The 27,981-nt window shown below is 36.8% G+C and overlaps 1 protein-coding gene across 4 annotated transcripts in view; it reads right to left on the bottom strand.

Moving 5' to 3' along the window:
- Positions 1–25,208, bottom strand: part of osbpl10b (oxysterol binding protein-like 10b) — a 106,187-nt gene extending 80,979 nt beyond the window's left edge. For all 4 annotated transcript variants that reach the window (XM_005158241.6, XM_068214206.2, XM_005158242.6 and 1 more), the window contains exons 1-3: positions 24,849–25,208; positions 17,697–17,872; positions 9,685–9,764 (exon numbers count right to left, since the gene is read on the bottom strand). In XM_005158241.6, the coding sequence (XP_005158298.2) occupies positions 9,685–9,764; positions 17,697–17,872; positions 24,849–25,057 (465 nt within the window). In that variant the 5' untranslated portion in view covers positions 25,058–25,208. The remainder of the gene's footprint in view (positions 1–9,684; positions 9,765–17,696; positions 17,873–24,848) is intronic.
- Between the last annotated feature and the right edge of the window lie 2,773 nt (positions 25,209–27,981).

Raw genomic sequence — 27,981 nt, 5'->3', positions numbered from 1 at the left:
AAGCAGAATTCCTTTATTGAGACGTGTTGGTTAATCTGCAGTCATACAGCGCCTTTAAGATGTCCGTGTCTGCAAGAGCCTACTAGAGGTCCGCAGTCTGCAAGTTCTTTTACAAGTCTCACACAGGTCTCACACAGGTCTGAATTAGTCTGAATTGAGACAAAGATTTCATGGCTATATTGTGTTCTTAGGAGGAGGGGATATGGCTAAACAGAGCATGCAAATTAAGGGTTGGAGTTAGCATGGTAAACTGTTCTTTCAGCCTTGATCTTATCATGTTCTGGAGACAGAAACCTCCTGACCATTTGATTGAAAAGAGAAAACAATAGACACCCCATGCTGTGAAACTGACAATTTGCATTACTTTGGCTTAGCCTGTAATCAGAAATGTCCCTCCTAGCTGGGATGTTAATGAAATTATATAATTAAAAACCAGAGAATATAACTTTTTAGTTATACGTAGATTATTGTTAATTTGAAATTAGATGATAAAAATTTATATTTCCACACACCTATGGTGAAAAATCTATTTTTTCAAGCTGTTTGGACAGACATGTGTGTATATGTAGTGTATAGACCATAATATTGGGGTGATAAAAAACACACCCAGTGTTTTTTTTTTTTTTTTTTCAATTTAACAAAATAAAAACGGTGGACCAATTGGAGCGGTTTTCAGACCGACCGCAACTTGACGTAGGAGTGCGGTTCCCCTCTCACCGAATTGATTGACAGCTGTTGCATTAACATGTCCCGGTAGTCACGCATATTATCATGTCAACAAGACCAGACGTGCGCAAAGCAACCGGGAATAATAGTCGTAAAATGTGATCAAGATCAAGTTTCACATGTTTAAAAAGTTTTAAAACAGTGCACGTGTGTAATGAAGTACAGAGATTTACTTTAGCTTTACTTCATCAGCACAGCCGCATATCAGAACAATTATAAAGGAAGACGCTTCAATCCCGGTTTGTGGACGTTAAATCAGGTTTATTTTGTACATAAACATAACAGATATCCATACAGCAGCAGAGATTAAGCTGCATCCTGTCACATATGTGTGCAAAAAGAGTGGGAAGCTAAAGGCGCTCTGTCTGTCAGTGTGTGCGTTTGTGTGCGCGTGTGTGTATCTGTGTGTGTGTGCGTGCGTGAACTTTGTAACGATATTGTGTGTGACTAATCAATGCAACTGCACAACAAATACTCATTAGTAAAGTGACGCAGCCGAGGGAGCAGATTAAGGCACGCAGAAAGCCACATAGAAAAGGTAGGCGGGGAAGACTCGCCTTAAAGGCGCAGTACGACAAAACAACCCCCTGGTGGAAAGATGTATAAAACAGGATCTAGTAAAAAGTATAATGAAAAATCTGATGGGTGTTTTGAGCTGAAACTTTACATACATATTCTGGAGATGCAAAACACTTATATTAAATCTGAAAAAAGGGGTAACCTAGGTGCCCTTTAAAATAGGTAATATTTTGGTTATATGGGGCTCCAACAACAGTCTGATATGCATGCAAGGTCAAAAAAAAACTTTCATGGTCTTAAAATATGAATTTATTTTTATCTATTTATCCCAGCGACTCCCATATAAATCGTTCAGCGATTCATTTGTTCCCAAGCCCCTTCTTAGCACGAATCTAATCTGCGCTGATTGGACCTATGACAGCCCGTTGTGATTGGTCGACAGTGTTCAGCGTGAGACAAATGCCCAGCGCGGTTTGTCAAGCCCCCGGGTCCCCAACATTTTTATACGATCCGATCGAAACGCACATCATAGTAAAACTTACTCAACAGTGTTTTTCCCACCAAAAGCTGTGGTCAAACACCAGCATATTGCTCTATTCTTAACTATGACACACATTCAGTGTTAATCCACATAGCAGCAAAAGCTAAACTATTCTGAACCTTGACCACTGCACGTGTGTAGGAGCAGCTGACTGTGGCCATAGCAATGACAAACGGCAGTGGAACACAAGCTCATAAACACATTTAATTCTGTAAACAAAGCAGCACACGTCACGTTTTCAACATGGCATTAGACGCGATATGAGAACATAAAAAGTTAACCTGATACAGTACAAGCGGTTACAAGTAACAAAACACAATTAAATACATCATTTCAAGCTAGAGAAAACAAGGAGACAGCCTTTTACTTATACTTATGAAATGTGTTATGGGCCATGTCTGAATTCATTAATTATCTTGTATTTTGGAGCTTTTCTCCCTTCTCAGCTGTAACTTCATTTCTATTTGCAATCATTGCTGTGGCACACCTTGCATGAAGTGTTATATGTTCTCAGGGCCTACCTGTACTCTGCTTTGCCCAACAATCCCATCCCCAGCCAGGGGGTTTAAGCGCTCACCAGCGCTCCTCCTCAGCTGCAGCAGGCTGCCTTTGTGCCTAACAAACTGGCCCTTTTTTGCACGCACCCCTGGTGTATCGTCTGTCCATTCATCTCAAAATTCTCATACATTAGTGGTCTTTTCTGATCCTTCCTTTAATGAATGAATCGCACATTGTAAGCGTGTAGATTGCTGAATCACTTCTTTCCCTCACACTCCCAATAATATCTAGGTAAGTAAAGCGTATTCATCACTCATGACTTCAGGATCTGTCTTTGCCGCTGTGTTAGTGGGCGGAGCTGCAGGTTTAAATTTTCCCTGGTTTGCGCACGCAACAATTGGGCGTGGCTTATGTTTCGTAGCCACGTCACGCTGAAACGGCTAAGGACTCGTTATGAAGATGATTCATTGTAACCACTATGAGTCGACTCTTTTTTTAGATGAATCAATAGTTTTAAACACTGTCCACTTTTAGTTTTAAGCCTTAGCTGGATATTTAACTTCACTTAGAGCTGTGTTACACACTACATGGAAGGTTATTTTCAAAAACCCACATTAGGAGCTCTTTAATATTTTCTTCTATTTGTTTTTTGCATAAATCTGTTAATCAACCTCAGTCCTGATCAAAACAACTAAATTGCTTAGTAAATTACAGGATATTAACTCTTTAATTGCCAAATTCATTAATGATGTCAGTGATTTGGTGGGAAAAAACACACAAAAGGAGGTATTTTCAATGTAAAATGTAATTGTGACCTGGATTATTTTTACCTTTTATCAAAGTCTCGGACATGTGAAACATCATTGCCTTTGTTGCATTGTTTTTGATTCATTTTCTTTTTTTTCTCCCTAGTTTACTGTTGGTGGCTGTTTTTGCCCCATTATAACCACCTTTTTTGATTGCAAAACCATCACACAATATAATCATGAAGTTTTGATTGTTGGTGATTTTCCGTATTGAAAAGAATTACAATTTACCCTTTAGATAGGCCTGTGCAAAAAAAGCTTAGTTTGTGGATTTTATATGGAGTAACAGCTAATTAAAGTGTTTGCATGTTTGTTTGAGTGTGTAAGAGTGTGACCTTTGTGCACTTTCCTTGATGTGTCTGAGAAAATGGCACGGTGGCTCAGTGGTTAGCATTGTTGCCTCACAGTAAAAAGGTCACTGGTTTGACCCTCGGCTGAGTCAGTTGGCATTTCTGTGTGGAGTTTGCATGTTCTCCCCATGTTGGTGTGGGTTTCCTCTGGGTGCTCCGATTTCCCCCTCAGTACCAAGACATGTTGTATAGGTGAATTGAATAAACTAAAATGGCCGTACAGTATGTGTGTATATGCAAGAGTGTATGGGTGTTTCCTAGTACTGGGTTGCAGCTAGAAGGGCATCTGCTGCATAAAACATACGCCGGAATCAAAAAAACAGAGGATGTGGTTAGGTAAAAAGAAAAAAAAATCAAACCAAAAAAAGAAAAAAGAAAAGGTAATAGCACCTGTGTGTTTGTGAGAAACTACAGAGAACATTGCTCCCCTGGGTGTTTCCAAATGGACTCTCAGGCTCAGAGGAAGATGGCATTTTTTTGAAGCTGCCCCAAATGAGACCACACTACATGATCCTTTCTGTACATGTGGAAATGAGCATTTTATTCAGGTCTGATGGAGCCCCACCAGCCTCATGCTATTGCTTTCCCCCAATCTAAAGGCAGTCAATTGTTCAGTCCTCGGAGATTTCAGCCCTGAATATCAGGTTACATAAGTCTTACATTATAAAGACCTTTAGACCCATAGCTGTTTACAGTGCTGTATAATAGCACATAAAAGAACATTTAATTTTAAATATATAGAAATAATGCAGAATAGGACATGCATTTATTTGATCACAAACAAAAATATTAACACTGTGCAATTTTATAATAATTTTAACTAAAAATAAGTACAATGCAAAAATCTGCACTTGTCAAAATATAAATAAAAAAAGAATAAGTGTTTATAATAATTCATTTATAAATTACACACTGGCCACTTTAATAGTTACACTAATCCTAGTACTGGGTTGGACCCCCTTTTGCTTTCAGAACTGCCTTAATTCTCGTGGCATAGATTCAACAAGGTACTGGAAATATTCCTCTGATATTTCGGTCCATATTGGCATGACAGCATCACGCAGTTGCTGCAGATTTGTTGGCTGCATATCCATGATGCGAATCTCCTGTTCGACCACATCCCAAAGGTGCTCTATTAGATTGAGATCTGGTGACTGTGGAGGCCATTTGAATACAGTGAACTCATTGTCATGTTCAAGAAACCAGTCTGAGAAGATTCACGCTTTATGAAATGGCGCGCTATCCTGCTGGAAGTAGCCATCAGAAGATTGGTATACTGTGGTCATAAAGGGATGGACATGGTCAGCAACAATACTCAGGTTGGTTGTGGCGTCGACACGATGCTCAATTGATACTACTGGGCCAAAGTGTGCCAAGAAAATATCCCCCACACCACACCATTACACCACCACAACCAGCCTGAACAATTAATACAAGGCAAAAGGAATCCATGCTTTCATGTTGTTGACGTCAAATTCTGACCCTACTATCCGAATGCTGCAACAGAAATTGAGGGCCTACTCAAACTATGCCATCCGTTCCGTGCCCAGGCCCGTTTCCCGGATCGTTTGAGAAGTGTGAGTGCGCTGAATCGTGCTCAAGCACACCGCATCCCTAAGGTCTGTTTGGGGAAATATTTGACTGCATGTCACTGCATATCAAACGACTGAAACGATATAACTAGAGAAATCTCCACTGTGCTGCTGAGTGAGAGTGCTTCTCACTGAACAGCGCAGCAGCGATGACGTAAGCGTGCCGAGGCCCATTTGTGGTGTGAGTGCGGGCCGTCGGGGGAGACGGGAGCGGGGACAAGCGTGCTTTGGCCCGGTTCGAGGCAACTGTACCTAGTGTGAGTAAAGCCTGAGACTCATTAGACCAGGCAGCGTTTTTCCAATCTTCTATTGTCCAATTTTGGTGAACCTGCGTGAATTGTAGCCTCAGTTTCCTGTTCTTAACTGACAGGAGTGACATCCGGTGTGGTCTTCTGCTGCTGTAGCCCATGTGCCTCAAGGTTGGACGTGTTGTGCATTCAGAGATGCTCTTCTGCATACTTCGATTGTAACAAGTGGTTATTTGAGTTACTGTTGCCTTTCTATCAGCTGGAACCAGTCAGGCCATTGTCCTCTGACCAAGATATTTGCACCCGCAGAACTGCCGCTCACTGGATATTTTCTCTTTTTTGGGCCATTCTCTGTAAACCCTAGAGATGGCTGTGCGTGAAAATCTCAGTAGATAAGTAGTTTCTAAAATACTTAGAACAGTCCATCTGGCACCAACAACCATGCCATGTACAAAGTCACTTAATTCACCTTTCTTTACCATTCTGATGCCCGGGTTTGTATTCTTGCTGACAAATATTTTAAACCCAGGATTGAATGATAATGTGAAATGTATAAAGTATTACAATGTTAATTTTGTAAGTGTTTTTGTATCCTTGTTCTAAATATGCCAGAGAAGAGTATTTGGTTTCTTTTAGTCTCTGACCTATAAACATTTTGTGAAAAGACAATAATTACATAATACACATAATTTTTACAAAAAAACATAACAATACCACAAAAACTCTAAATGAAGTGAACAGTAAACTAAACAGCAATTTGAGTTCTGTTAAAACTAAATAAATAACTAGACTAAATAAGCCCACAAAGCAGAGTCCACAAAAGTCACATCTGTTGCATGCATTATGGATTTAGTCATTACATGAATAAATATAACACGCTGCTAGTGTAATTTATTTAGCCTTAGGCCGATGATAATGGCCAGGCCCAGATTTGTGTGCTTTCAAATGACTTTGCTTATAATGTGATTAATCAAAGAGACCACAAGGATTTTTTTTCCTTCTCTTAGAATGCATTAGCAGTTTACACTGGTTGTGTTATTAGACTGCAATTTGTCGGTCATATATTGAAAACAAATGCTAATAGAAGTCAAACAATGTGTTTGCCTCAAGGTTAAATTTCATTTCATTCCATTCCATTTAATCCACACTCTAAATTAGTGGATCATGCCAGTTTCACCCATATGTAAACAATCATTTCCAGATCGGACTGGAGTTATCATTATTCTGCCACTCAAGTGAGCTGAAAATTACAATAAGTAACTGCACAAAACACCATCTGTTTAAACACTGCATATTGATGCATTTAAACATTCATCTGAATCTCTTTCAGGCGGTATTTCACATCTCGCATCTTTGCAATGGAGAGGCTTAAAGTTTAACTCAGTAAAGGTTAAACATACAAATCACTGTGTGATCAAAGTCAAACAATAGGGGTAAACAGCGCGTTATGTCACATGGTATGTGAACTGATATAATAATAATAAAACTGTATCTCCTGTCAGTATAAAACTACTGTTTATATTTTAGTCAAAGATAATGCGTCATGTGGATAAAGGCAAAATGAGAGCATAAATAGAACATGATTATGTCAAGTAAACTGCAGTATGTTTAGATCATATTGTTTTCTGAATAACAACTGCTGTACATTTCTACTGTGATTTAGAGAAGATCCTCACTAAAATATCCTTTAATGATTCAGTAATTCAGACACTAAAAAATCATGCTAGGCATATTAAAAACAAGACTACTTTGATGATATGATGACATATTAAAAGATGTTTTTAATCTTTTAAAATTTATTGTGCATGGTCACTTAATTATTTAAAAATTGCTTGCATGACATTGGAAATGTATTCATTTATTATGAAAGTACAAGTTATTTGCATTTAACTTGTATATGTATTTGGGTTGACCAATATATCATTTGAGTATCGATATCAAAATGTGTGTATCCGCAATAGTCACATGGCGGGATAAGATCATTCATAATAGTCCAAAAATAAATTAAAAAGCATAAACACAAAGCACCGTTTTTAACTTTTATTTTTGCTCTGTCATATTTATATGCTTTTAATTAATTTTATTTTATGATGCACCACTTAGAAAAAAACGTGATCATCCCTGTTTATCTAAATTAGTGAAATATTTCCAAACTGAGCTATTCAAATCATCTAATGAAACTATTTTCATAATGCAATACATATCACAACAAACCAAAATATCGCAATGTCAGACTTTTCTAATATTGTGCAGCCCTAATATATATACATATGCACGTCAAATCAATTAAGGGGATAGTTCATCCAAAAAAATTTATTTAGTCACAATTTACTTATCTTCAAGTCATTCCGAACACAAAAGATGATGAAAAAAGCTAAAAGCGGTAACCATTTATTTTCATATAAGGAGAAACTAATACTATGGAAATTATTGTTTACATGATTCTTTAGATTATATTCTATATTCTTTTGTGCTAAATTAAATAAATTATGACATTCTTTTGGGGTGATCATCCTCTATATATATATATATATATATATATATATATATATATATATATATATATATATATACATATACACACACACACACACATGCATGCACACACACACACACACACACACACACAACAGTTCTGTCTGGTTCTCAAATCTGATACAATATCAAATATCAGAACTCATACAGCCTTCACTCTTGTGTATTACTCTGCCCACATAGAGTGACAGCAGATCAATAATCATGGCGACAGAGACCGCATAGTAAGGACGTAGGAGTAAAAAACTCAATTTCAAACTACAGCTGATCAAATCATTATTAAACTGGTAAGTGACATTCTAAGTCGATCTCTCTCTTTTGTATGTTGTAGTGCTGTATTTTTGGGACTCACATATAGGGAATGTATGTATTTTGTGTAGGCCACTCTTTAAAAAACCCTGAGTTACCCTGAGCCTCTTGTTTTTGTTACTGCAAACTAGTTTAGTAAAAAGAAAGAAGAAATGCCTGCATGTGTTTTTTTCTTTTCGCAAACACAACAGTAACCTGGTAGTGCTACTTTGGCTTTTTCGAGGTTAATTATTGTGACCCCCCGTTTGCAACAGAGCAATACTGGGAAATCTCTGTAGACTGATGGCATTTCATGCCGTTCAGCCTTATAATCTCAAAATGTGAGCAAAATCACCTGTTTTGCCAACAGCTAAGACATCATGCAGAAGAATCATTTAAATACTAGCTATAAAGTGATGTTAGTAAAGTAGAAACAGTTTCTGCTGTTCTGATGTCAGCTGCAGATGTGAATAAATGGCGGAAGAAAGTAGTTCCTCAGACAAAAAGATTTTTAGACATTCTTGAGTTTGATTTTCTTTTTAATATACACGATTATATCAAACTGTTGTATAAACGCAATATCACACAAGTAGCAATGCGATATGGCTGTATATTGTCACCGGTGAGACACTAAGGCACTCGGCCTGCAGCCTCGTGCCATCAGTGCCGATATACAGCAATATTGCACTGCTATTTGTGTGATCTTGCTCACATATAAATGTATATATGTGTGTGTGTGTGTGTGTGTGTGTGTGTGTGTGTGTGTGTGTGTGTGTGTGTGTGTGTGTGTGTAATATTTGTATTTAATATTTACTATATTTTATTAGGTTTGTTTCCAACTATTCCAATTTTTTTCTTTTCCAGCAACAACAACACTGTGATGTTATAACATCAACAGCATTTTCTATCAGTAATATTATTTGCAAGTTAAAAAAAATCTGTCAATTTGCTATAACAAGTGAGTCAAATACGCCATTTGAAGATTTACTGGTATACAGTCACTACGTCACTACGGGCCTCAGTGTTAAAGGGATAGTTCCCCCCAAGATGAAGGTTTCCTCGTGTTCAAGTGTGAGACTATACTTGAATTATGAATTTCTTTCTTTTATGTATAAAACAAAAATAGCAGCAATTGACATCCATAGTAGTAACATAAAACATGGAAGTCAATGTTTTGAAGAAAGAAACTCAATCAGATTTAGTGCAAGTGGAGGATGAGTAAACAAAATTTTAGGGTGAACTATCCCTTTAATGTCACCAATCACAAACAGCCATATATTCACAGAGATAAAAGTAAACAGCCTCACAAATCACACGACTACAGCATCATTTATCATCGTCAAGCAGAGCCTGAAGAGGTCAAAGGAAATGCAGACAGTGTGAGAGACAAAGACCGGAAGATGACAAGAAGAAGCACTTTCCAGAAAGGACAGTAAGTACATCATGGATGCCAGGATGAACAAAATCAAAGGAGCAGAGCCTCCAGACAAACATTCGGCTAGCAAAAGTTATAGAGAGCAAGTGAGACGTGAAGGAAGGAAATGAGAGCACATTGTGTGGAGTCAAATGTAAGTGGGTTACCTTGGCATTGCCGTCTGAGTGGCGACGGGCACAGAGCTGAAGCTGGGTCATCCAAATCTGCTGCTCGCGCACATCGCTGGCTGGAGGAAGATATAAACAGTCATTCATGCTGTCTCTATATATCCAGTTAAGTCAAAATTTTTACCCCACCTGGGAATTTTTTTTTTCAAATATTAACAAATTATGTTAAAAGAGCAAGAAATTTTCACAGTATTTCCTATAATATTTTTTCTTCTGGAGAAAGTCTTATTCTAGGTATATTTTTGCTGCTCACGCTCAATTAAAGTTATAGTGCATTATTAATGACCAAAAACACATTGAATGACAGTAAAAAGTAGCAATTTTACCCAATACATGCATTGATCATATCAACTGAGTTTTATATCGTCAATCAAATTAACTTAAACCATTAAAAACGGCAACAAATATTTCTTCGGGCCCGATCTACAAAACCAAATTTAAAACAATTTTAGCATTAGTTTTGCTTAAGTTGCACACTAGTTTGATCATGTATAAATATCATTATAACTATATTGTATAACTTTATTATAACTATAGGCCTACACCTTCCTGAAAATCAAAAACAAAATTTCATGATATCACCGGCGATTGTCTTTTGACCGAGTGGACCTTAAAAGACATGAATGACACTCCTCATAGAGCGTGAGAAGCAAACAGTTCTTCAGGATCTATATTAATTGTAAAATAAAGACTTGCAGAGCTCACACTCTGCTCGCGCTTGCGGTGTGAAATGGGCGTAATACAGTATGTGTTGGAAAAAAAAGTCTTTCCATTAAACAGAAGGGGGGGGGGGGGTACTAATAATTCTGACTTCAACTGTAGCTATTTACAGTATTAGTTTATTATTAATATTAATTATGTTATTAATTACTCACTATCATGTCATTTCAATCCTCTGAGAGCTTCGTTCCTCTTTACTACACAAATTAAGATCTTTTAAAAAAAATCTGAGAGCTCCCTCATCCTCCAGACAACAAGTTTCTTGACTTGTTCAAAGTCCAGAAAAACACCAAAAAAGCATATCCCAAAAAAGACCAAATGCCTGTAGTGGTTCAATTAGAGTATAATAATATAATATAGTCGCTTTGGATAAAAGCGTCTAGTCACTTTGGATAAAATCGTCTGCTAAATGACTAAATGTAAATGTAATAAAGCTATATACATTTAGCTTTTACATTAGCAATACATTTGTGTGAATATTAAACAAACATAATGGATTTTATTTATTCAACGATTTCTTGTAATGTCGTGCAAGGTTATACTTGTATATGTACCGCTGGACTATTTAACCCGTGTTTAATCCATTTGAGTAAACGAAGCAATTTAAGCACAGTAAAACCCAATAAATGAAGAGAACTCAAACCAACTGAGTACTGTAAAGCCCAATAAATTAAGGCAACTCAAACTGTTTGAGAAAACCGATTACTACAAACTATTTGAGTTAAAAAACGAATCTATATCAGTACTGTGAACTCCATTTAAGATAAAGTAATGAGGTATTTAATTAACTTATTAGCTTCCACACTGAGTTCAAAACTCTTTCCAAATGAGTAGCATTAACTTTCAGTCAATTTCGAGTTAACTAAACTCATTTTATTTCATTTGATAAAGTTGAATGTTGGGTTTTACAGTGTATATAATTTCCTTTTCTTCACTGCTAACGATTTTTGTAAATTAAACAGTATTTAACTGTTATATGTGCATCTGTAATATATTTGCAAATTAGCCAATATTTCATTAAACATGCAGGGATTTCCAGAACAATAGGTTGTTTTCAATCATGTGGTTCTGATGATACGAGAAATACAGATGGAGGGCAGGAAGTAAAAAACTAAATGGGAGACATAGAGGAAAGTCCATATTTTTCCAATTTGTATAATATTTTAAAGGAGATATTGATAGAAAATAACCACATATGCTGGGCATAATCCTTATATCATGAGGAGGGCAGAGTTTTCTACTGAACTAAAATATATTTGCCTGTCATCGATGCGGTACATACTGTGGGTTGCGTGGTTTACTGGTACTATGGTAGTATCACGATACTTTGGCTCCAAAATACCGGCAGTGCCACTGTAAACGGTAGTATCGTCATTAATGCCCTACTGAAAAAACTGCTTTAACCAGCCTAGGCTGGTTGGCTGGTTGTAGCTGGTTGGCCAAGCTGGTTTTAGAGAGGTTTTGGCCATTTCCAGGCTGGTTTCCAGCCATTTCCAGCCTGGTCTCAGCTGGTCAGGCTGGGAGATGACCAGCTAAAACCAGCTTGACCAGCCTTGCCAGGCTGGGAGCCCAGCCAAAACCAGCTATGTCCAGCTTAAATGTCCAGCCTGACCAGCTAAGACCAGGCTGGAAATGGCCAAAACCCCTCTAAAACCAGACTAATCAACCAGCTAAAACCAGCCTCATAACCTAGGCTGGTTTAAGCTGGATTTTTCAGCAGGGTGGTTTATCTACAATAGATAATGTTGCATGTGGGAAAAGTCACTAAAATGCTTACGTTTGTGCAGCACAATAGACAATTTTATTTTAAAAGTCTGTGAAGCCCTTTAAAGTTGCAAAACTTTATATATAAAGTTGTAGAATTCGCACCTTTTATGGTAGACATGCCGCCTTTTATCTTTTTTTAGCTGGTTTCTTAACCCCCCCTTATGAGCAAAACTTTTTGGAGGTCTATAAAAGCTGTTCAGAATTCCTTATTTTGGCCGATTTAAACAATTATAAACAACATGAAACAGAAACATTTTGAAGTTCTGATAGTGTATCCTTTGTAGAAGAATCATTTCCTGCTCTCGGTCTGAACTTCCTGCATCATCAATGATTTTATGTGAAGACAACCTACAACCTGAAACTCTGGTTGGCATATTAAAGTTTTTCTAAAGGGGGCTTTAGATATGTATAGATCCATGTTTTCAATATCACAACATTTTCATGATTTTGATTATCATCTTTCAACTAGAAGCAGAAATTCTTGCATATCTATTTTATATGGCCATGGAAATGTATTTTCTCAATAAACCATTCGGTATGGCATGGTTGCTCAGGTAGAACAAATGCAAGCATTTTCACCGACACAAGACCGAATAACTCAATTTGTGGCTTGTCTGTAACCCCCGGGTAAGATTGGGAAAGTGTGAAATGAGAAAAGCAGCACCTGAAGATTATCATTTCAGATCGCTTGAACACTGGGAGCAGACGAGACTCCGCCTGGAGCGAGGCTGTCAAAACTGTTGGGAATAATGCTGGAGGTGACTGCTTTTTCCAGTGAAATTTATCCTCTCAAAACCCCGTCCAAAATCGCCTTTGTTACAAATGGCCGATTTGGCTGGTGGCATTTTTGCTTGTAAACTCCTGACACAGTCTAAATGAGTTCTCAAAGTCGCCTCAGACCGAAAGAGAAATCTGATGTAAAACCGTCATAAAAGATTGTGGCGTACAGTAAATGCCAGCCATGAAAAGACTCTTGGCGTACTTAAAAATGACAGAGAGAAAGAGAGAGGGGGAAATACACAGATCTAATCTCGTGTGGAAGTACTGGTAGAGAGAGAAAGGGTAAATGTGGACTAAATGACAGATAAAGGGGCAACGCTAGAAGGGGAAAACAAATCACAGAGATACTTTCTAAAGAGACGCAATGTGAAACAGAGTAAGGAGACTCAAGTTAAAGGAGAATGGATCAAATTGGACACAAATAGCTATGTACAAGGGGTCCTATGAGGATTTGATTGAATGAAATCTGCAAAGTGACAAAAGTACAAAGTCATTCCAAAGGGAGTTACTCACTACAGCAGTTAGCAGTGTTTCTAAACTCCCTTATGTGCTTTGATTGTACTACTGATTGTTTTCTTACAGGGATGTACATTTCAAGAGTTCACACTTAGATATTGCTCGACACTAGCAGGTAGCTACTCCGAGAGAGAACCATGAGCTCAGAGATATTTGAGCCCAGGGCTCCCAACAGGTCTTTTAGCATTTTAGGGTCTGAGATCAGGTAGGTCTCGAGAGCTCCCCTTGGTAAAGAAGTAAAAGAAGGAGATGGAGTGGAAGGAGGGATTCTTCCACAACAAAGACATGGCAGTAGGGTGAAATCAGTCGATTTATAGTGGGCTTGGATCAATTTGATTAGATTACGCATGAGAGACCAGCCACTCCTCTCGAAATTACTTTAAAAACATCACTTAATAGTATTGCACATTTAAATTATTCATATTTAGGAGTTGCACAGATCCAATATTATTATACACATGTAACTTTTTACATTAAATGAATAGCCCACTTTGTTTGTAAATATGCTTCTTTTGAACATTACAAAGTGTTAAATAGTTGATTTTTACAAATTTTAATCCATTCGGCCAATCTCCTGGGGCCTCATGTATCAACGCTGCGTACGCACAAAAACTTTGCGTACGCCAGGTTTCACGCTCAGAATCGCTCACGTTTGGATTTACTAACAATGAACTGAACGTGGGAATGTGCGCAGCTTCACGGCAGCTTTCTGGTTGGCGTACGCACATTTTTTGTGCGTGTCTGTTTTATTTCCATTGGCGACTCCTAGAGGCAGTTGTGTTAAATTCCTCTCTACAAAGTGTCTGAGCCTTGCAATGGCAGCTGTATGAGACGGGTTCATCTAGTAGGTATGTAAGGTTTCCATACCATACATTTGACCAGCTAAACATAAAAGCACAATTTGCAGCAGTCGCCTGTTTTCCCAATGTAATCTGAGCAATCCACCGCACGCACATTGCTATAAAGACACTATCTGAAGATGAATTTGCATGCGTGAATCAGAAACATTTCATTCAGATGTACAAAAGAGTATGCGTGAGATTCGGCGTACGCAGTTTTTCATACATCTGAATTTTTTTCTGCGTACGCACATTTACAGCTTTGTGCGTACGCAATGTTTTAGTAAGATTTCCACGCAAGTCTTCATACATGAGGCCCCTGGTCTGCCAGGAGCACTTTTAGCTTAGCTTAGCACAAATCGTTGAATTGGATTACACCATTAGCATATGAAATCAGCAAAACTACAAAAGTACAAAGTCATTCCAAAGGGAGTTATTCTCTACAGCAGTTAACAGTGTTTCCCTTACAAGCTCTGATTGTAGAACTGGTTGTTTTCTTACAGGAACATACATTTAATAATATAGCACATTTAAATTATTCCCATTCAATAGGCAGTGTTGCACAGATCCAATATACGTATAACACGCAACTTTTTACATTAAACGAATTGTCCACTTTGGTTGTAAATAGACTCTTTGTACAAGTTACCTGGAGTTAACAGTTGATTATTTTTTAATCATTCGGCCAATCTCCTTTTAGTTTAGTTAGGCATAAATCATTAAATTGGATTAGATCATAGCATCTCACTCAAAAGTGCCAAAAAAGTGCTTTGATAATTTCACTATTTAAAGCGTGACTCTTTTGTAGTTACATCATATTGCAAACAGACAAACAGAAAATGAAAAGTTGTTATTTTTTCTGCTGTTTGTTTTTCGACGGTATAGCTAGAAACTTTACTCATTCCAGTGTAATTAATCAAGGAACTTTGTTGTAGTAGCATGACTACAGCAGGTGCAATAATATTATGCAGCACCTAAAAAAATAGTCCCCAGTTAAGTATCTGGGCAACAGTGCTGCATAATATCAATTCGCCTACTATAAACTGATGTATTCTGACTTATTAAAGAGGTGGTCCACTAGGATATTTTATTTGAAACTTTAGTTGATGTGCAATAGCTGTGTGAACATAAACAACATCTCTGAACGTAAGACGCTAAAAGTTCAATACAAAGGGAGACTAACTTTTACAGAGTTCGCTTAGTAAAGCCTACAGCGAACGAAATTTGGGGACTACAAAAAATACACCCGGGCTAGTGAGATTACAAGGGCTTCCAGTTATGCATCACCATTCGCACACACTAACCGTAGCAAAGGGGCGTGGCCAGAGGTGCTGTAATGTTATAGCAGAAAATGCTAAATTGCCATACAAGGGTAATTTTTCAACTACGGGCACTTTTATGTCCTTTGATCATATATCTAAAAATATATATAATTTTGAACAAATTCCTCTTTCTTTGTCAAAATAACAATAAAGCCTACTTTAAAAAATTAACTACCTTTGTATTATATATTTTTTATATTATTCAACCTCCTTTTAGGTGTCAAAATCACCGTTTTCACCTTGTTGCACACCCAAAGTTTTGAACTTCAACAACGAAAATAACATAAAAAAATATTATTTATCTGGTATCTATTAATGTATCCAAATTAAGCACACGTTAAATAATTTAAATATTTTATAGTTATTACTGTGAGACTATTAAGAACAGTATTTTTTATACAAAATATAGCAGTCGCACAGTATGTGTCATTTCCACCACAGCATTGTAATGCCGCTTTAAAAGTTTGTGTGAAGGATTTTTGAATAGTGCCACCTGAGAACATGTTGATAAGATGGAGGGAATTTATATTTTTATCAACAACACTTGAAGACAAATCATGGTAAATATCGCTTAATAAGGAAATACATTTATTCTACGTCATATTCAAACATGTTGTACCTTCAAAACTGTTTTTAAAAACCAAACAAAATTAAGGTAATTGAGAGTGTTTTGTATATATGAAAGGCTAGTATCCATTTAAAGTTAATCGGTTAAGCTATTTTTCATTTTCTCACAATAAACTGTTGAGATGTCATTTCCACCACAGTCCATCACCACACACATTTTAAAAAAATATTTTAAAAATCCTCATCATACAATGTTTACGTTCATGCTTTATTTAATATACGAAATCAGTTTATTTATTTTCTAATAATCTCTTAACCAAATTAATATTTAATTTTAGTGTGTGACGGGTGCACAATTCAGCATACAACTAATTTATTTCATTAACAAATGTATAATTATACACATATACATATATATATATATATATATATATATATATTTTTTTTTTTTTTTTTTTTTTTTTTTTTGAAATAAGCTGTATATTAAGATGAGGTAGAGTTGAAATTTGTTCAGTTCACAATAGAAAAAAATTATTTCTCTTCTTATCTAAGTTTGTCCTCTTACAGATCTTTAAACTAGACACATTGTTTAAACTTATGAGACTATATTACGTTAATTTTGAACAAGTTTTCTTTACTCAACTTAAAACTCAAGTTCTTACTCAACTAAAAGTGACCAAAGTTGAAGAATGGCAAACTAACGCTGCTGTTTCCACAAAGCTTCTTTTGTTTCTGTATTTGGGCTTTCAAAGGACACATCACAAAGAGAGAAATGTTTACAGTTTAACTTTAACTATGTTCTAGAGAATTCTAAAAAATATATAGCTAGCATTTGTCAAAGGACAGCTTCCAAAATCTCTCCCAGTTTAGTGCTGGATTCAGTTAACAGACGAAGCTGTGAATTGTGAGGCATAACCTGTAAGTATTTTTATTTGTTAAAACTGATCAATTACATGCATAGTATCTAGCGTTAATGGTATGTTGTAGCGAGGATGCAAACAACGGAAAATGCTGTTTGGCACAGCTAACAATTTAGCTACAAATTCATATTAATCAGTCAAACTGCTGTAAACACACACAGTGGCTCTATGCCACTGCTTTAAGTGTCTCTCTATGCATCCGCTTTCTCTGTATTCTCAAATAACAATCTTGCAAAAGATATGTAAATGTTTTATATTGCTTACACATGCTTATTTAGAATATATGTGAAAGACACTTGAGATTTTATTTTAGAGAGCGGGTGTGATGTTCAGTTGTGTGCTCTTCATTTTCTGTCTGATTCAGGCAAACATACGGCTGTTTACACAGCGCAAAAGTACATGCTTGTAGCCAATCCAACATGGAAACAACATGGAGCCAATCCACAAATGTTAGCTGACCAATCAGAGCTTCCCGAGGGCCCTTTCAGAGGACGCATAATATGACGCATTTAAAAACTAAATGAAATGATTAAAAACATAAAAAAAGGAAGGATGCTTACCTCGCAGTTTGAAGAAATCTCCATTCGCGGCACAGACTGTGAACATGAAGGGAAACTCATCACTCGGGGCCACTGAGGAGCCAATGAGGGGCAAAGATCCTCGTGGCTTCTGGACCTTACTGTGCTCATTGATGAAATACTGAAGCTGCCCGAGCTCTGGGTCCAACACAAAATATCTGCATGATGAAAGAGAGAAGATGGTGACATTACAACTAGCCTAGATTTTGATCACTGACATGACTGAGTTTCTGTGGTTTTAATGTGTTACTATGCAGTTGCTAGGTTAGCTGGTTGTTTGAGTATTCTCATTGGTTTCCAAGGCATTGCTATGTGGTTCCCAATGTCTGGGGGAGTTTCTATGCAGTTGCTTGGATGTTTTTGTTAATTGCCAGGACGTTGCTATCTGGTTCCTAAAGAGTTCAGACTCAGAGTGGCTTTAACATGCTGCTACGCAGTTGCTAAGATGGTTTTGTTGGTTGCCAAGGTGTTGCTATGTGGTTCAAAAAGTGTTCCGTGTGGTTTTAATTTGTTACTATGCAATTGCTATGATAATCTTGTTGGTTGCCAAGGTGTTACTATGTGGTTCCTAAAGTGTTCATTGTGATTTTAATGTGTTACTATGCAGTTACTAGGATGTTCTTGTTGGTTGTCAAGGTGTTGCTATCTGGTTCATAAAGAGTTCAGACTCAGCGTGGTTTTAACATGCTCCTATGCAGTTGCTAAGATGCTTTTGTTGGTTGCCAAGATGTTGCTATGTGGTTCCTAAAGTGTTCATTGTGGTTTTAATGTGTTACTGTGCAGTTGCTAGGATGTTCTTGTTGGTTGTCAAGGTGTTGCTATCTGGTTCATAAAGAGTTCAGACTCAGAGTGGTTTTAACATGCTCCTATGCAGTTGCTAAGATGCTTTTGTTGGTTGCCAAGGTGTTGCTATGTGGTTCCTAAAGTGTTCATTGTGGTTTTAATGTGTTACTGTGCAGTTGCTAGGATGTTCTTGTTGGTTGTCAATGTGTTGCTATAGTATGTGGTTCCTAAAATGTTCCATGTGGTTTTAACGTGTTACTATGCAGTTGCTAGGATGTTCTTTTTGGTTGTCACGGTGTTGCTATGTGGTTTTTAAAGTGTACCATGTGGTTTTAATGTGTTACTATGCAGTTACAGGAACATCCTTGTTGGTTGTCAAGGTGTTGCTATGTGGTTCCCAAAGTGTTCCATGTGTTTTTAACGTGTTACTATGCAGTTGCTATGACGTTCTTGTTGGTTGTCAAGGTGTTGCTTTGTGGCTCCTAAAGTGTTCTGTGAGGTATTAATGTGTTGCTATGCAGTTACTAGGATTGATTGCCAAGGTGTTGCTATGTGGTTCCTAAAGTGGTCCAAGTGGTTTTAATGTGTTAATAAGCAGTTGCTATGATGTTCTTGTTGGTTGTCAAGGTGTTGCTATGTGATTCCTAAAGTGTTCCATGTGGTTTTAATGTGTTACTGTGCAGTTGCTAAGATGTTTCAGCATTCTGGGGGTTACATTGTGTTATAAAGTTCCTAGGGTATTCCCATTGGTTGCCAGGGTGTTGCTATGTGGTTCCTAAAGTGTTCTGAGGGGTTTTACAGTGTTGATGTAAAGTTGCAAAGCTATTCTCGATGGTTAACAGGGCTTTTTATGATTGTGGATACTTTCAATTAACTTTATTGTATTGTCCTCAAAATACTGTAAGTTTCAGTTCTTCGATTCTTGGTTTTAGGTACATGACAGGAACTACCATATCAACAAAGAAAGATTAAAGTCGGGTTTATGTTAAAGCCCAAGATTAGTGCAAACTGAAAACTTAACTGGTTAGCCAGCTAAACCAGCTTCATAGTACAGGCCCCATATGTCCATAACAGAAATGTGTAAACATGAATCACATTATGCATCAAATTTGAATACTTTAGAGTTCTGCTCAAGACTGTGATCAATGGAAATAGTGATGATTTGCTTACTAAATATACCACACATTATTAAAACTGGCCTAAAAGTAAAAGCATACAGGAGCTTTATGGTGGCCATTATTACTGTCTCCTTCCCTCCCTTCCTCATTATTCGTGATGCATTACATGCCACTTCTGGTTCCCCACTGTCAGAGCCAACCAGAGCGGTGCTTTATACGGGATCGTAACTCTGCAGGGAATGGATTGTAATCACATGGTTTGGGTGCTATAACACAACAGCCACCCTCTCTTAGTAAAAAATGGATGTGCTGCCAGGCTCTCTTCTGTGATTTCTTTGATGGGGTCTTTGAAAGCCAGACAAAGGCACATCATTATTTTAAAAAGCAGCTAAAAGTATGAAGATCAAAGCAGCAACAAATGCACTGCTTTTTTGGTGGCCACCTTTTGGTGGCATTTTCTTGCAAAACCTCATTCAGTAGCATGACTGTCTACACACAGGTACTATGTTATTGCTCCTGTCCGAAAAAAACAACAACACACACACACACACACACACACACACACACACACACACACACACACACACACACACACACATATATATATTATCTTCACTTCTAGTTGATTATTTGGTGTCAGAAGTGGTTTAAATGCCCCTAAATTATGTGTATTTTACCAAAATAAAATATGTTCATGCCTTAATTTTAAATTATTTAATTAGGACAGTAAGGTCTGACTTTGCTTATCCAAAATGTCACTTAACAGAAATAATTTGTGTAATGGAAAATAATTAATATTGTGTATGACACTTATTAATAATGTCATCTGGAATGTCAAATAAAGTGTTCAATGCCTCCTCTGTCATCTTACCCCAGACATGCTTAATAATGTTCAGTTCTAGCGACTGGGCTAGCCAATCTTGGAGCACCTTAACCTTCTTTGCCTTCAGAAACTTTGATGTGGGGGCTGAAGTATGAGTAGCGCTATCTTGCTGAAAAATTTACCCTCTCTTGTGGTTTGTAATGTAATGGGAAGCACAAATATCTTGATTCCTCAGGCTGTTGATGTTGCTATCCACTCTGCAAGATCTCGCCCTCACACCCCAATACTGAACGTATCCACAAAATATGATTTTTCCTTTACCAAACCTGATTGATTTGTGTGATAATACACATACATACATACAGTTAAAGTGAGAATTATTAGCCCCCCTTTGATTTTTTTATTTCTTTTTTAAATATTAGAATATAGAATATATAGAAAATTTTCACAGTATGTCTGATTATGTTTTTTCTTCTAGAGAAAGATGTATTTGTTGTATTTCGGCTAGAATAAAAACAGTTTTTCATTTTTAAAAAAAACATTTTAAGGACAAAATTGGTAGCCCCTTTAAGCTAATTTTTTTTCGATAGTCTACAGAATAAACCATCATTATACAATGACTTTCCTAATTACCCTAGCCTGCCTAGTTCACCTTATTAACCTAGTTAAGCCTTTAAATTTCACTTTAAGCTGTGTAGAAGTGTCTTGAAAAATATCTAGTAAAATATTATTTACTGTCATCATGGCAAAGATAAAGCAAAGATAAAATAAATCAGTTATTAGAAATGAGTTATTATAGTTATACTATATATATATATATATATATATATATATATATATATATATATATATATATATATATATATATATATATATATATATATTATAGTTTAGAGTGCATATCAAATATCATAGACTGTGCTACAGAAATAAATATATGTAATCTGATGCACAGCACTTTAGTCTTTTTTTACATCTCATAATAACAGCGTTTCAGTGCCTGAGTTCAGTTTGCAGTAAATGCTCCACAAATACAACTACATTTTTAGATTTTATTATTTATATTTATATTAATAAATAAAATAACAACTTGCATTTTATTATTTATTTTCTTTTATTTATGCTATTTTACATATATTCTATATTATTAATATTATATTAATACTAGTATTATATTAATTAAATATTAATGCTTAATAATTAATATATTATTATTAATAATAATTAATTAAATATTAATCATTATTATATTAATAATTTATACTTATTATATTAAAATATATTAATATTATTATATTTTAGTTTATTACAAATTACAAAACAGTTTTATTGGTTTTATTTTGTATACAATTATTTATGTTATTATCTTTCTAATGCTTTTAGTATTATTATTATTATAAAAATTATAATTGCATGCATAGTGAGTCCCCAATTTATTGGCTTTTTCCTTGAAAATAACACGCATACAGTTCCATGGCCGATAAACCATTATGATGACTGGATGTTAAACAGGCAAAATGTTCATTTTAGATCCTGCATACACAAGTTCCAATAGGGCAAAATGCTTAATAAAAGATTAGCATTCTAGATCATTTACCTGGTATTCAAAACTAAATGGTACTTCAATTACCACCAAGGCACATTATGTGACTAACAAATCCATGTGTGTCTGTTAGTGGGTGCATTAATTCAATTTGTGACAGACATTCTCTTCTTAGCGGTTCATTTCAGTTAGTTATTCTCTCCAAGGCCCAATTCTCATCAGGTCAAAGTATTGAGTGGTGTGGAAATCTCTCTTTCTCTCTCTCTTTCTCTCTCTCTCTCTCTCTCTCTCACACACACACACACACACACAAATCATTGAGCACTAAACAGTGACTAGCGCTGGGGTTAACGTGAGGGCTATTTCTGGGCCATTGCGGAAGGCAAATAACCCCTCCGCTCCTGATTCGCGTTATATGCTTGGCCTGTTCCTCTATCGATTGCTGGACTAAGCAACAGAATGAGCACAACATTATGGATGTGAGGGATTTCCCATCACAGATGAGTCATAGTCTCTCCCAGATGAAAGAGCCTGAACTGTGGGCTGCGCAGCACTCAAGCCTGCAGCAAACACTACCGTGAAATCCAACAAACACACACACACAAAATCCTCCCGCTTTCAATGAGAGCCTCTTGCTTTGGAGTGTTTCTGCATAGCTCAGCTGTTGAAGGGCTCATTTCACTTTTAAATTCCTGACCATAAATAGTCTTTTTCATTATGGGAAGGTCCTCTAAAATATCATTAAATCATGACTTTTAGATAACTGATGTGTGTTTTCAGGATGCAGAAGGCTTAGGTCTAGGCTTAGACTAGATTGTGTGTTATTACGTAGAGAAATGTAACGTTTTATGCAATTATGTTATACAATACATATCAGAAATGAGCCTGTAGGATAAAGCAAATCATGAGAGAATATTACATAACAGGAGAATTTAGATAACAGGTAGGCAAAGAGTGATCTGCTTTTTCTCAATCTCAAAATGCCAAAGTCTCTAATGAATCTTGTCTTATTTGACTAAAATTTGATATAAACAGAATTGTATTAAAATATAATAAAAGTTTAAGTAGCAATATACATGTGTATACACACTCACTGGCCACTTTATAAGGTACACCTGTCCAACTGCTTGATAACGCAAATGTCTAATCTGCTTAATCACATGGCAGCAACTCAATGAATTTAGGCATGTATGTAGACATGGTCAAGATGATCTGCTGCAGTTTAAACAGAGCATCAGAATGGAAAAGAAAGGTCATTTAAGTTACTTGGAATGTGGCATAGTTGTTGGTGCCAGATGGGTTGGTCTGTGTATTTCAGAAGCTTCAGATCTACTGGGATTTTCATGCACAACCATCTCTAGGGTTTACAGAGAATGGTCAGAAAAAAGAAAATATCCAGTGAGAAGCAGTTCTGTGGATGCAAATGCCTAGCTCATGCCAGAGGTCAGAGAAAAATGGCTTTTCTGAACGCACAACACATCCAACCTTGAGACGGATGGGCTACAGCAGCAGACTACACTGGGTGCCACTCCTGTCATCTAAGAACAGGAAACTGAGGCTACAATTGGCACAGGCTCACCAAACTTAGACAATAGATGATTGAAAAAACGTTGCCTGGTCTGATGAGTCTCAATTTCTGCTGCAACATTCAGATGGTAGGGTCAGAATTTGTCGTCAACAACATGAAAACATGGATCCATCTTGCCTTGTTACAACGGTTCAGGCTGCTGGTGGTGGTGTAATGGTGTGGAGGTTATTTTCATGGCACACTTTGAGCCCAATACTATTAATTAAGCATCGTGTCAAGGGCACAGCCAACCTGAGTATTGTTGCTGACCGTGTCCATCATTTTATGACAGCAGTGTACACATCTTCTGATGGCTACTTCCATCTTATAAAGAGGTAATTATCTCAGACTGGTTTCTTGAACATGACAATGAGTTCACTGTATTCAAATGGCCTCCACAGTCAGCAGATCACAATCCGATAGAGCACCTTTGGTATGTGGTCGAACAGGAGATTAACATCATGGATATGCAGCCGACAAATCTGCAGCAACTGCGTGATGCTGTCATGCCAATATGGACCAAATCTCTGAGAAATATTACCAGTACCTTGTTAAATCTATGCCACAAGAGATTAAAGCAGTTCTGAAGGCAAAAGGGGGTCCAACCAGGTACTAGTAAGGTGTACCTAATAAAGTGGCCGGAGGATGTATAAACATATACACATATACATACATATCAATATTATGATTAAATTACAAATAAAATGACATAAGTTTAATAATAAAATAAATTGCAATTACAAATGCATTTATATATAAAAGAAATAACACTATCACATTATTCTAAATATTATTACACATAATTAAAAGTAACCATAATATATATATTAAAAAAAAATATATATATATATATATATATATATATATATATATATATATATATATATACTTTTTATTTACATGCTGTATTTATGTACTTTTTATATGCTATTTTACATACTATTATGCAGTATTTTACAATTTTTTTAATACCAAAGAACATTATACAGGGTCGTCTTCAAATACATTTATAAAGCTTCCCAGATGCTCAGCATCAACAGAGAGAGAACCCAAACAAATGTAAACAATGAAATAATCTCATTCATGCTCCGCGTCATAATGCACTGGAACAGCGCGCTGTGTGCATTGCTGGAAGATGACGTGTCTTCATTCTTTGATCTAGATTCTGGATATTATGGAAATGATGGATCAGAAATTTAAAAAACAAATCTTCAACATACTGGACTAAGTCAGAAGCATTTGGCAATCTGTTTACGGTTTTAAAAGTTGCAAAGTGTAAGCAAACGTAAAAAACTCTTACCTGTTCTGCCAGCCTTGTAGTAAATTGGTGTATTTGTTCAAAACCCCCTCCAAGTGTCTCTTCTGGCTCTGAGACGGATGAGTGTCCGAAACAGCGGCTGATCCCGGACTGTACGAGCCGCTTCTGCTCTGCCTCTGCGCGGGATTCCCCAGATCCGCGGACTTTCCTTTACTGCCCCCCGAATGCGACACGTTCACTATTTTTTCCATGATTATCCCAAAACTCCGGAGCCTGCAGCGTGACGATTCAGAATCCAAAGACGAGTTTTAAAAGCAAGCTGTAAATACTGCTGGAAATTGTCATCGCGTGGAGAGGAGGTGAATGGAGACTACTTTCATTCTTCTCTCGCTGCTTTCTGCCTCGGACTCTTGTTTAATGGGTTTCTGTGTGTTTGCATTGGAATCAGTGTGTGTCACTCCCTCCCGCGCTCCGCCAACAGGAATGCAGCATCACAGAGGAGAGAGAGAGCGTCAATGTGGAGAGTAGACGATGCTGGAACGCAGAGCCACGCCCCCTCATTAGCATTGTCATCCGCAAAAAGAAAATAAATAAAATAATAAAATAAAATATATAACAAAAAAATATTTAAATTAAAATAATGGTGTAACTGAATATAGAAAATGACAAAAATCTACTTAAATAAATACAAATACATCAATTAAAGTTTAAATAAATAGCAAAGTTTTACAGAAACAACACAAATTATAATAAATAAATAATATATAATAAATAATAAATATTAAATTCAGGACATTTCCTAGTGTTGGGTTGTGGCTGGAAGGACATACACTGTGTAAAATATATGTGGAATAGTAGGCGGTTAATTCCACTGTGGCAACCCCTGATAAATAAGGGACTAAGCCAAATAAAAATGAATGAACTTCACAACAGCACTTTTAGCAAATATACATAAAGCTGTGTCTTCAGATTAACATAATTTTTACGTTATTTTTACAGTATTGTTGACGGTCGGGTTTAGGGTTGGGGTATAGGTAGATATTAATAGCCCGTTTCCACTGACTGGTACAGTACGGTACGGTAACTGCAGATCAATGACAGTGCGAAATCTGTAACATCTGCATTTATATTAAGTAAATAAATAAATAAATAAATAAATAAATAAATAAATAAATAAATAAATAAATAAATAAATAAATAAATAAATAAATGCAACACATACAGACCCTTACAGTCTCCGATATGTTACCAATTACAGAAAAACTACACACAGCATTCAATTAGTCCTTATTTAGGTTCAAAAACAACACGCAACAAAGCCCACAGTCAGTGCAAAGCTCCCATCTGTGTCTGTCATCTTCAACAGCACATGTAACCTCTGTTACAGAGTAATTCTGTCATTCAGAGTTCATAATAGTCCAAAAGGCGATGATAAACAATTTGTTCGTGATTCAGGTTGCTGAAACTATTTGCTCCATCGTTTTGTCGGGCTTCTCCTTTGTTTGTTCATGTTTGTCCTTTTCTTTCTGAAAGGATCAGATGACGAAAACACTTCAATAATCACATGCATGTTATTATCATCAGCTCAAGAAGTTTGTTATATCAAATATAGACGCGATCGCGAGCTCCCGAAAGAAAGCGAAAACCGCTCGCACTTTTAGGCGGCCTCGTAAAACAACAAGAGGACACGGCAGATTTTGTTCTTCTTGGCTTTGTGTCTGTACATCAAGACAACGGCAAGGTTTGTTTGAGCTCGGGTCATCCATGGCTCGTTATTATATGCATATAGTTTTATGGTGTAAAGTCTCGGCTGTGTATTTAAAACATGGTGGTTCCTTTGGTTTCATTCTGGCTAGCTCCACACGAGCTCGTGACGTATCTCTAACCAAACATCGTTAAGCTGCGCGTGTAGCTCTGCCTTTTGGTACCCTTTCTCATGTTCGGTATGCCTTTTGACAGTGGAAATGGCCATAAAAGAGTACCGTTACTACCGTACCATACCACTCAGTGGATATATATGTATAAAAAAAATATTAAATTATGTTGTTAGATTTTATATATGATGTTAAATTATATATAAAAAATACAATTCATTCATTCATTTTCTTTTCGGCTTAGTCCCTTTATAAATTTGGGATGCCACACCGGAATGAACCATCAACTTATCCAGCACATGTTTTATCCAGCGTATGCCCTTCTAGCTGCAACCCATCACTGGGAAACACCCATACACTCTCATTCACACACATACACTGTGGACTTTGAGGGAAACCGGAGCACCCGGAGGAAACCCATGCGATCACGGGAAGAACATACAAACTCGATCGAGCTACCCACTGTGCCACTGTGATGCCGTAATAATAATTATTAATTGTATATTTGTGAAGTACTATACAGTGATGCAATGGCGCACTAGGTAGTGCTGTTGCCTCACAGCAAGAAGGTCGCTGGTTTGAGCCCCGGCTGGGTCAGTTGGCATTTCTGTATGGAGTTTGCATGTTCTCCCAGTGTTCTGGTAACAAGTCAAAAGACATGTGCTATAGGTGAATTGGGTAAGCTAAAATGTCCGTAGTGTATTTGTGTGAATAAGTGTGTATGAATGTTTCTCAGTGATGGGTTGCAACTGGAAGGGCACCCGCTGCGTAAAATATATGCTTTTTTTCCAATGATATAAGATAAGTTAATGAAGTTAATTATAATAAAATAAAAAATAAGTATTTGTTTAATATTTATAAATCTTAAAAAAAATATTTTAGTACATTAAAAAGTGTGGTATGAAGACCATACGATAAGCTAAACCAGACAAAAACAGATATTTACATTAGATGTTGCCTACGCAATTGTTGCCTATTGGAAAAAAAGCGTCAATAGAAACGCCATTTTAGTACAGGGTAGCGCTCCTTTGAAATGAATGTGGGACCAAGGTGTAGCGGAGGACTGTGGCCATCCATAGCCAGAGATACACATACATACGTATATCTATGATCGGGAATTTTCCCAGTGGTCACTACACAAATATTTTTTTAATATACGAAAATTAAATGTAGCGTAGGCCAGTTAGTGAAGTGCTGTGCAGGTACATCTCACTCATCTGACCTCTAAAAGGTGCCCTAGCAACAGACGCTAGAGGCCATGGTCTCCTTGTTAGAGCAACCGACTCCCATGTGGAAGGTCG

The sequence above is a fragment of the Danio rerio genome, chromosome 16 (genome assembly GCF_049306965.1).
Source record: "Danio rerio strain Tuebingen ecotype United States chromosome 16, GRCz12tu, whole genome shotgun sequence".
Taxonomy (NCBI): Eukaryota; Metazoa; Chordata; class Actinopteri; order Cypriniformes; family Danionidae; genus Danio; species Danio rerio.
This window is presented reverse-complemented; position numbering and strand designations above follow the sequence as displayed.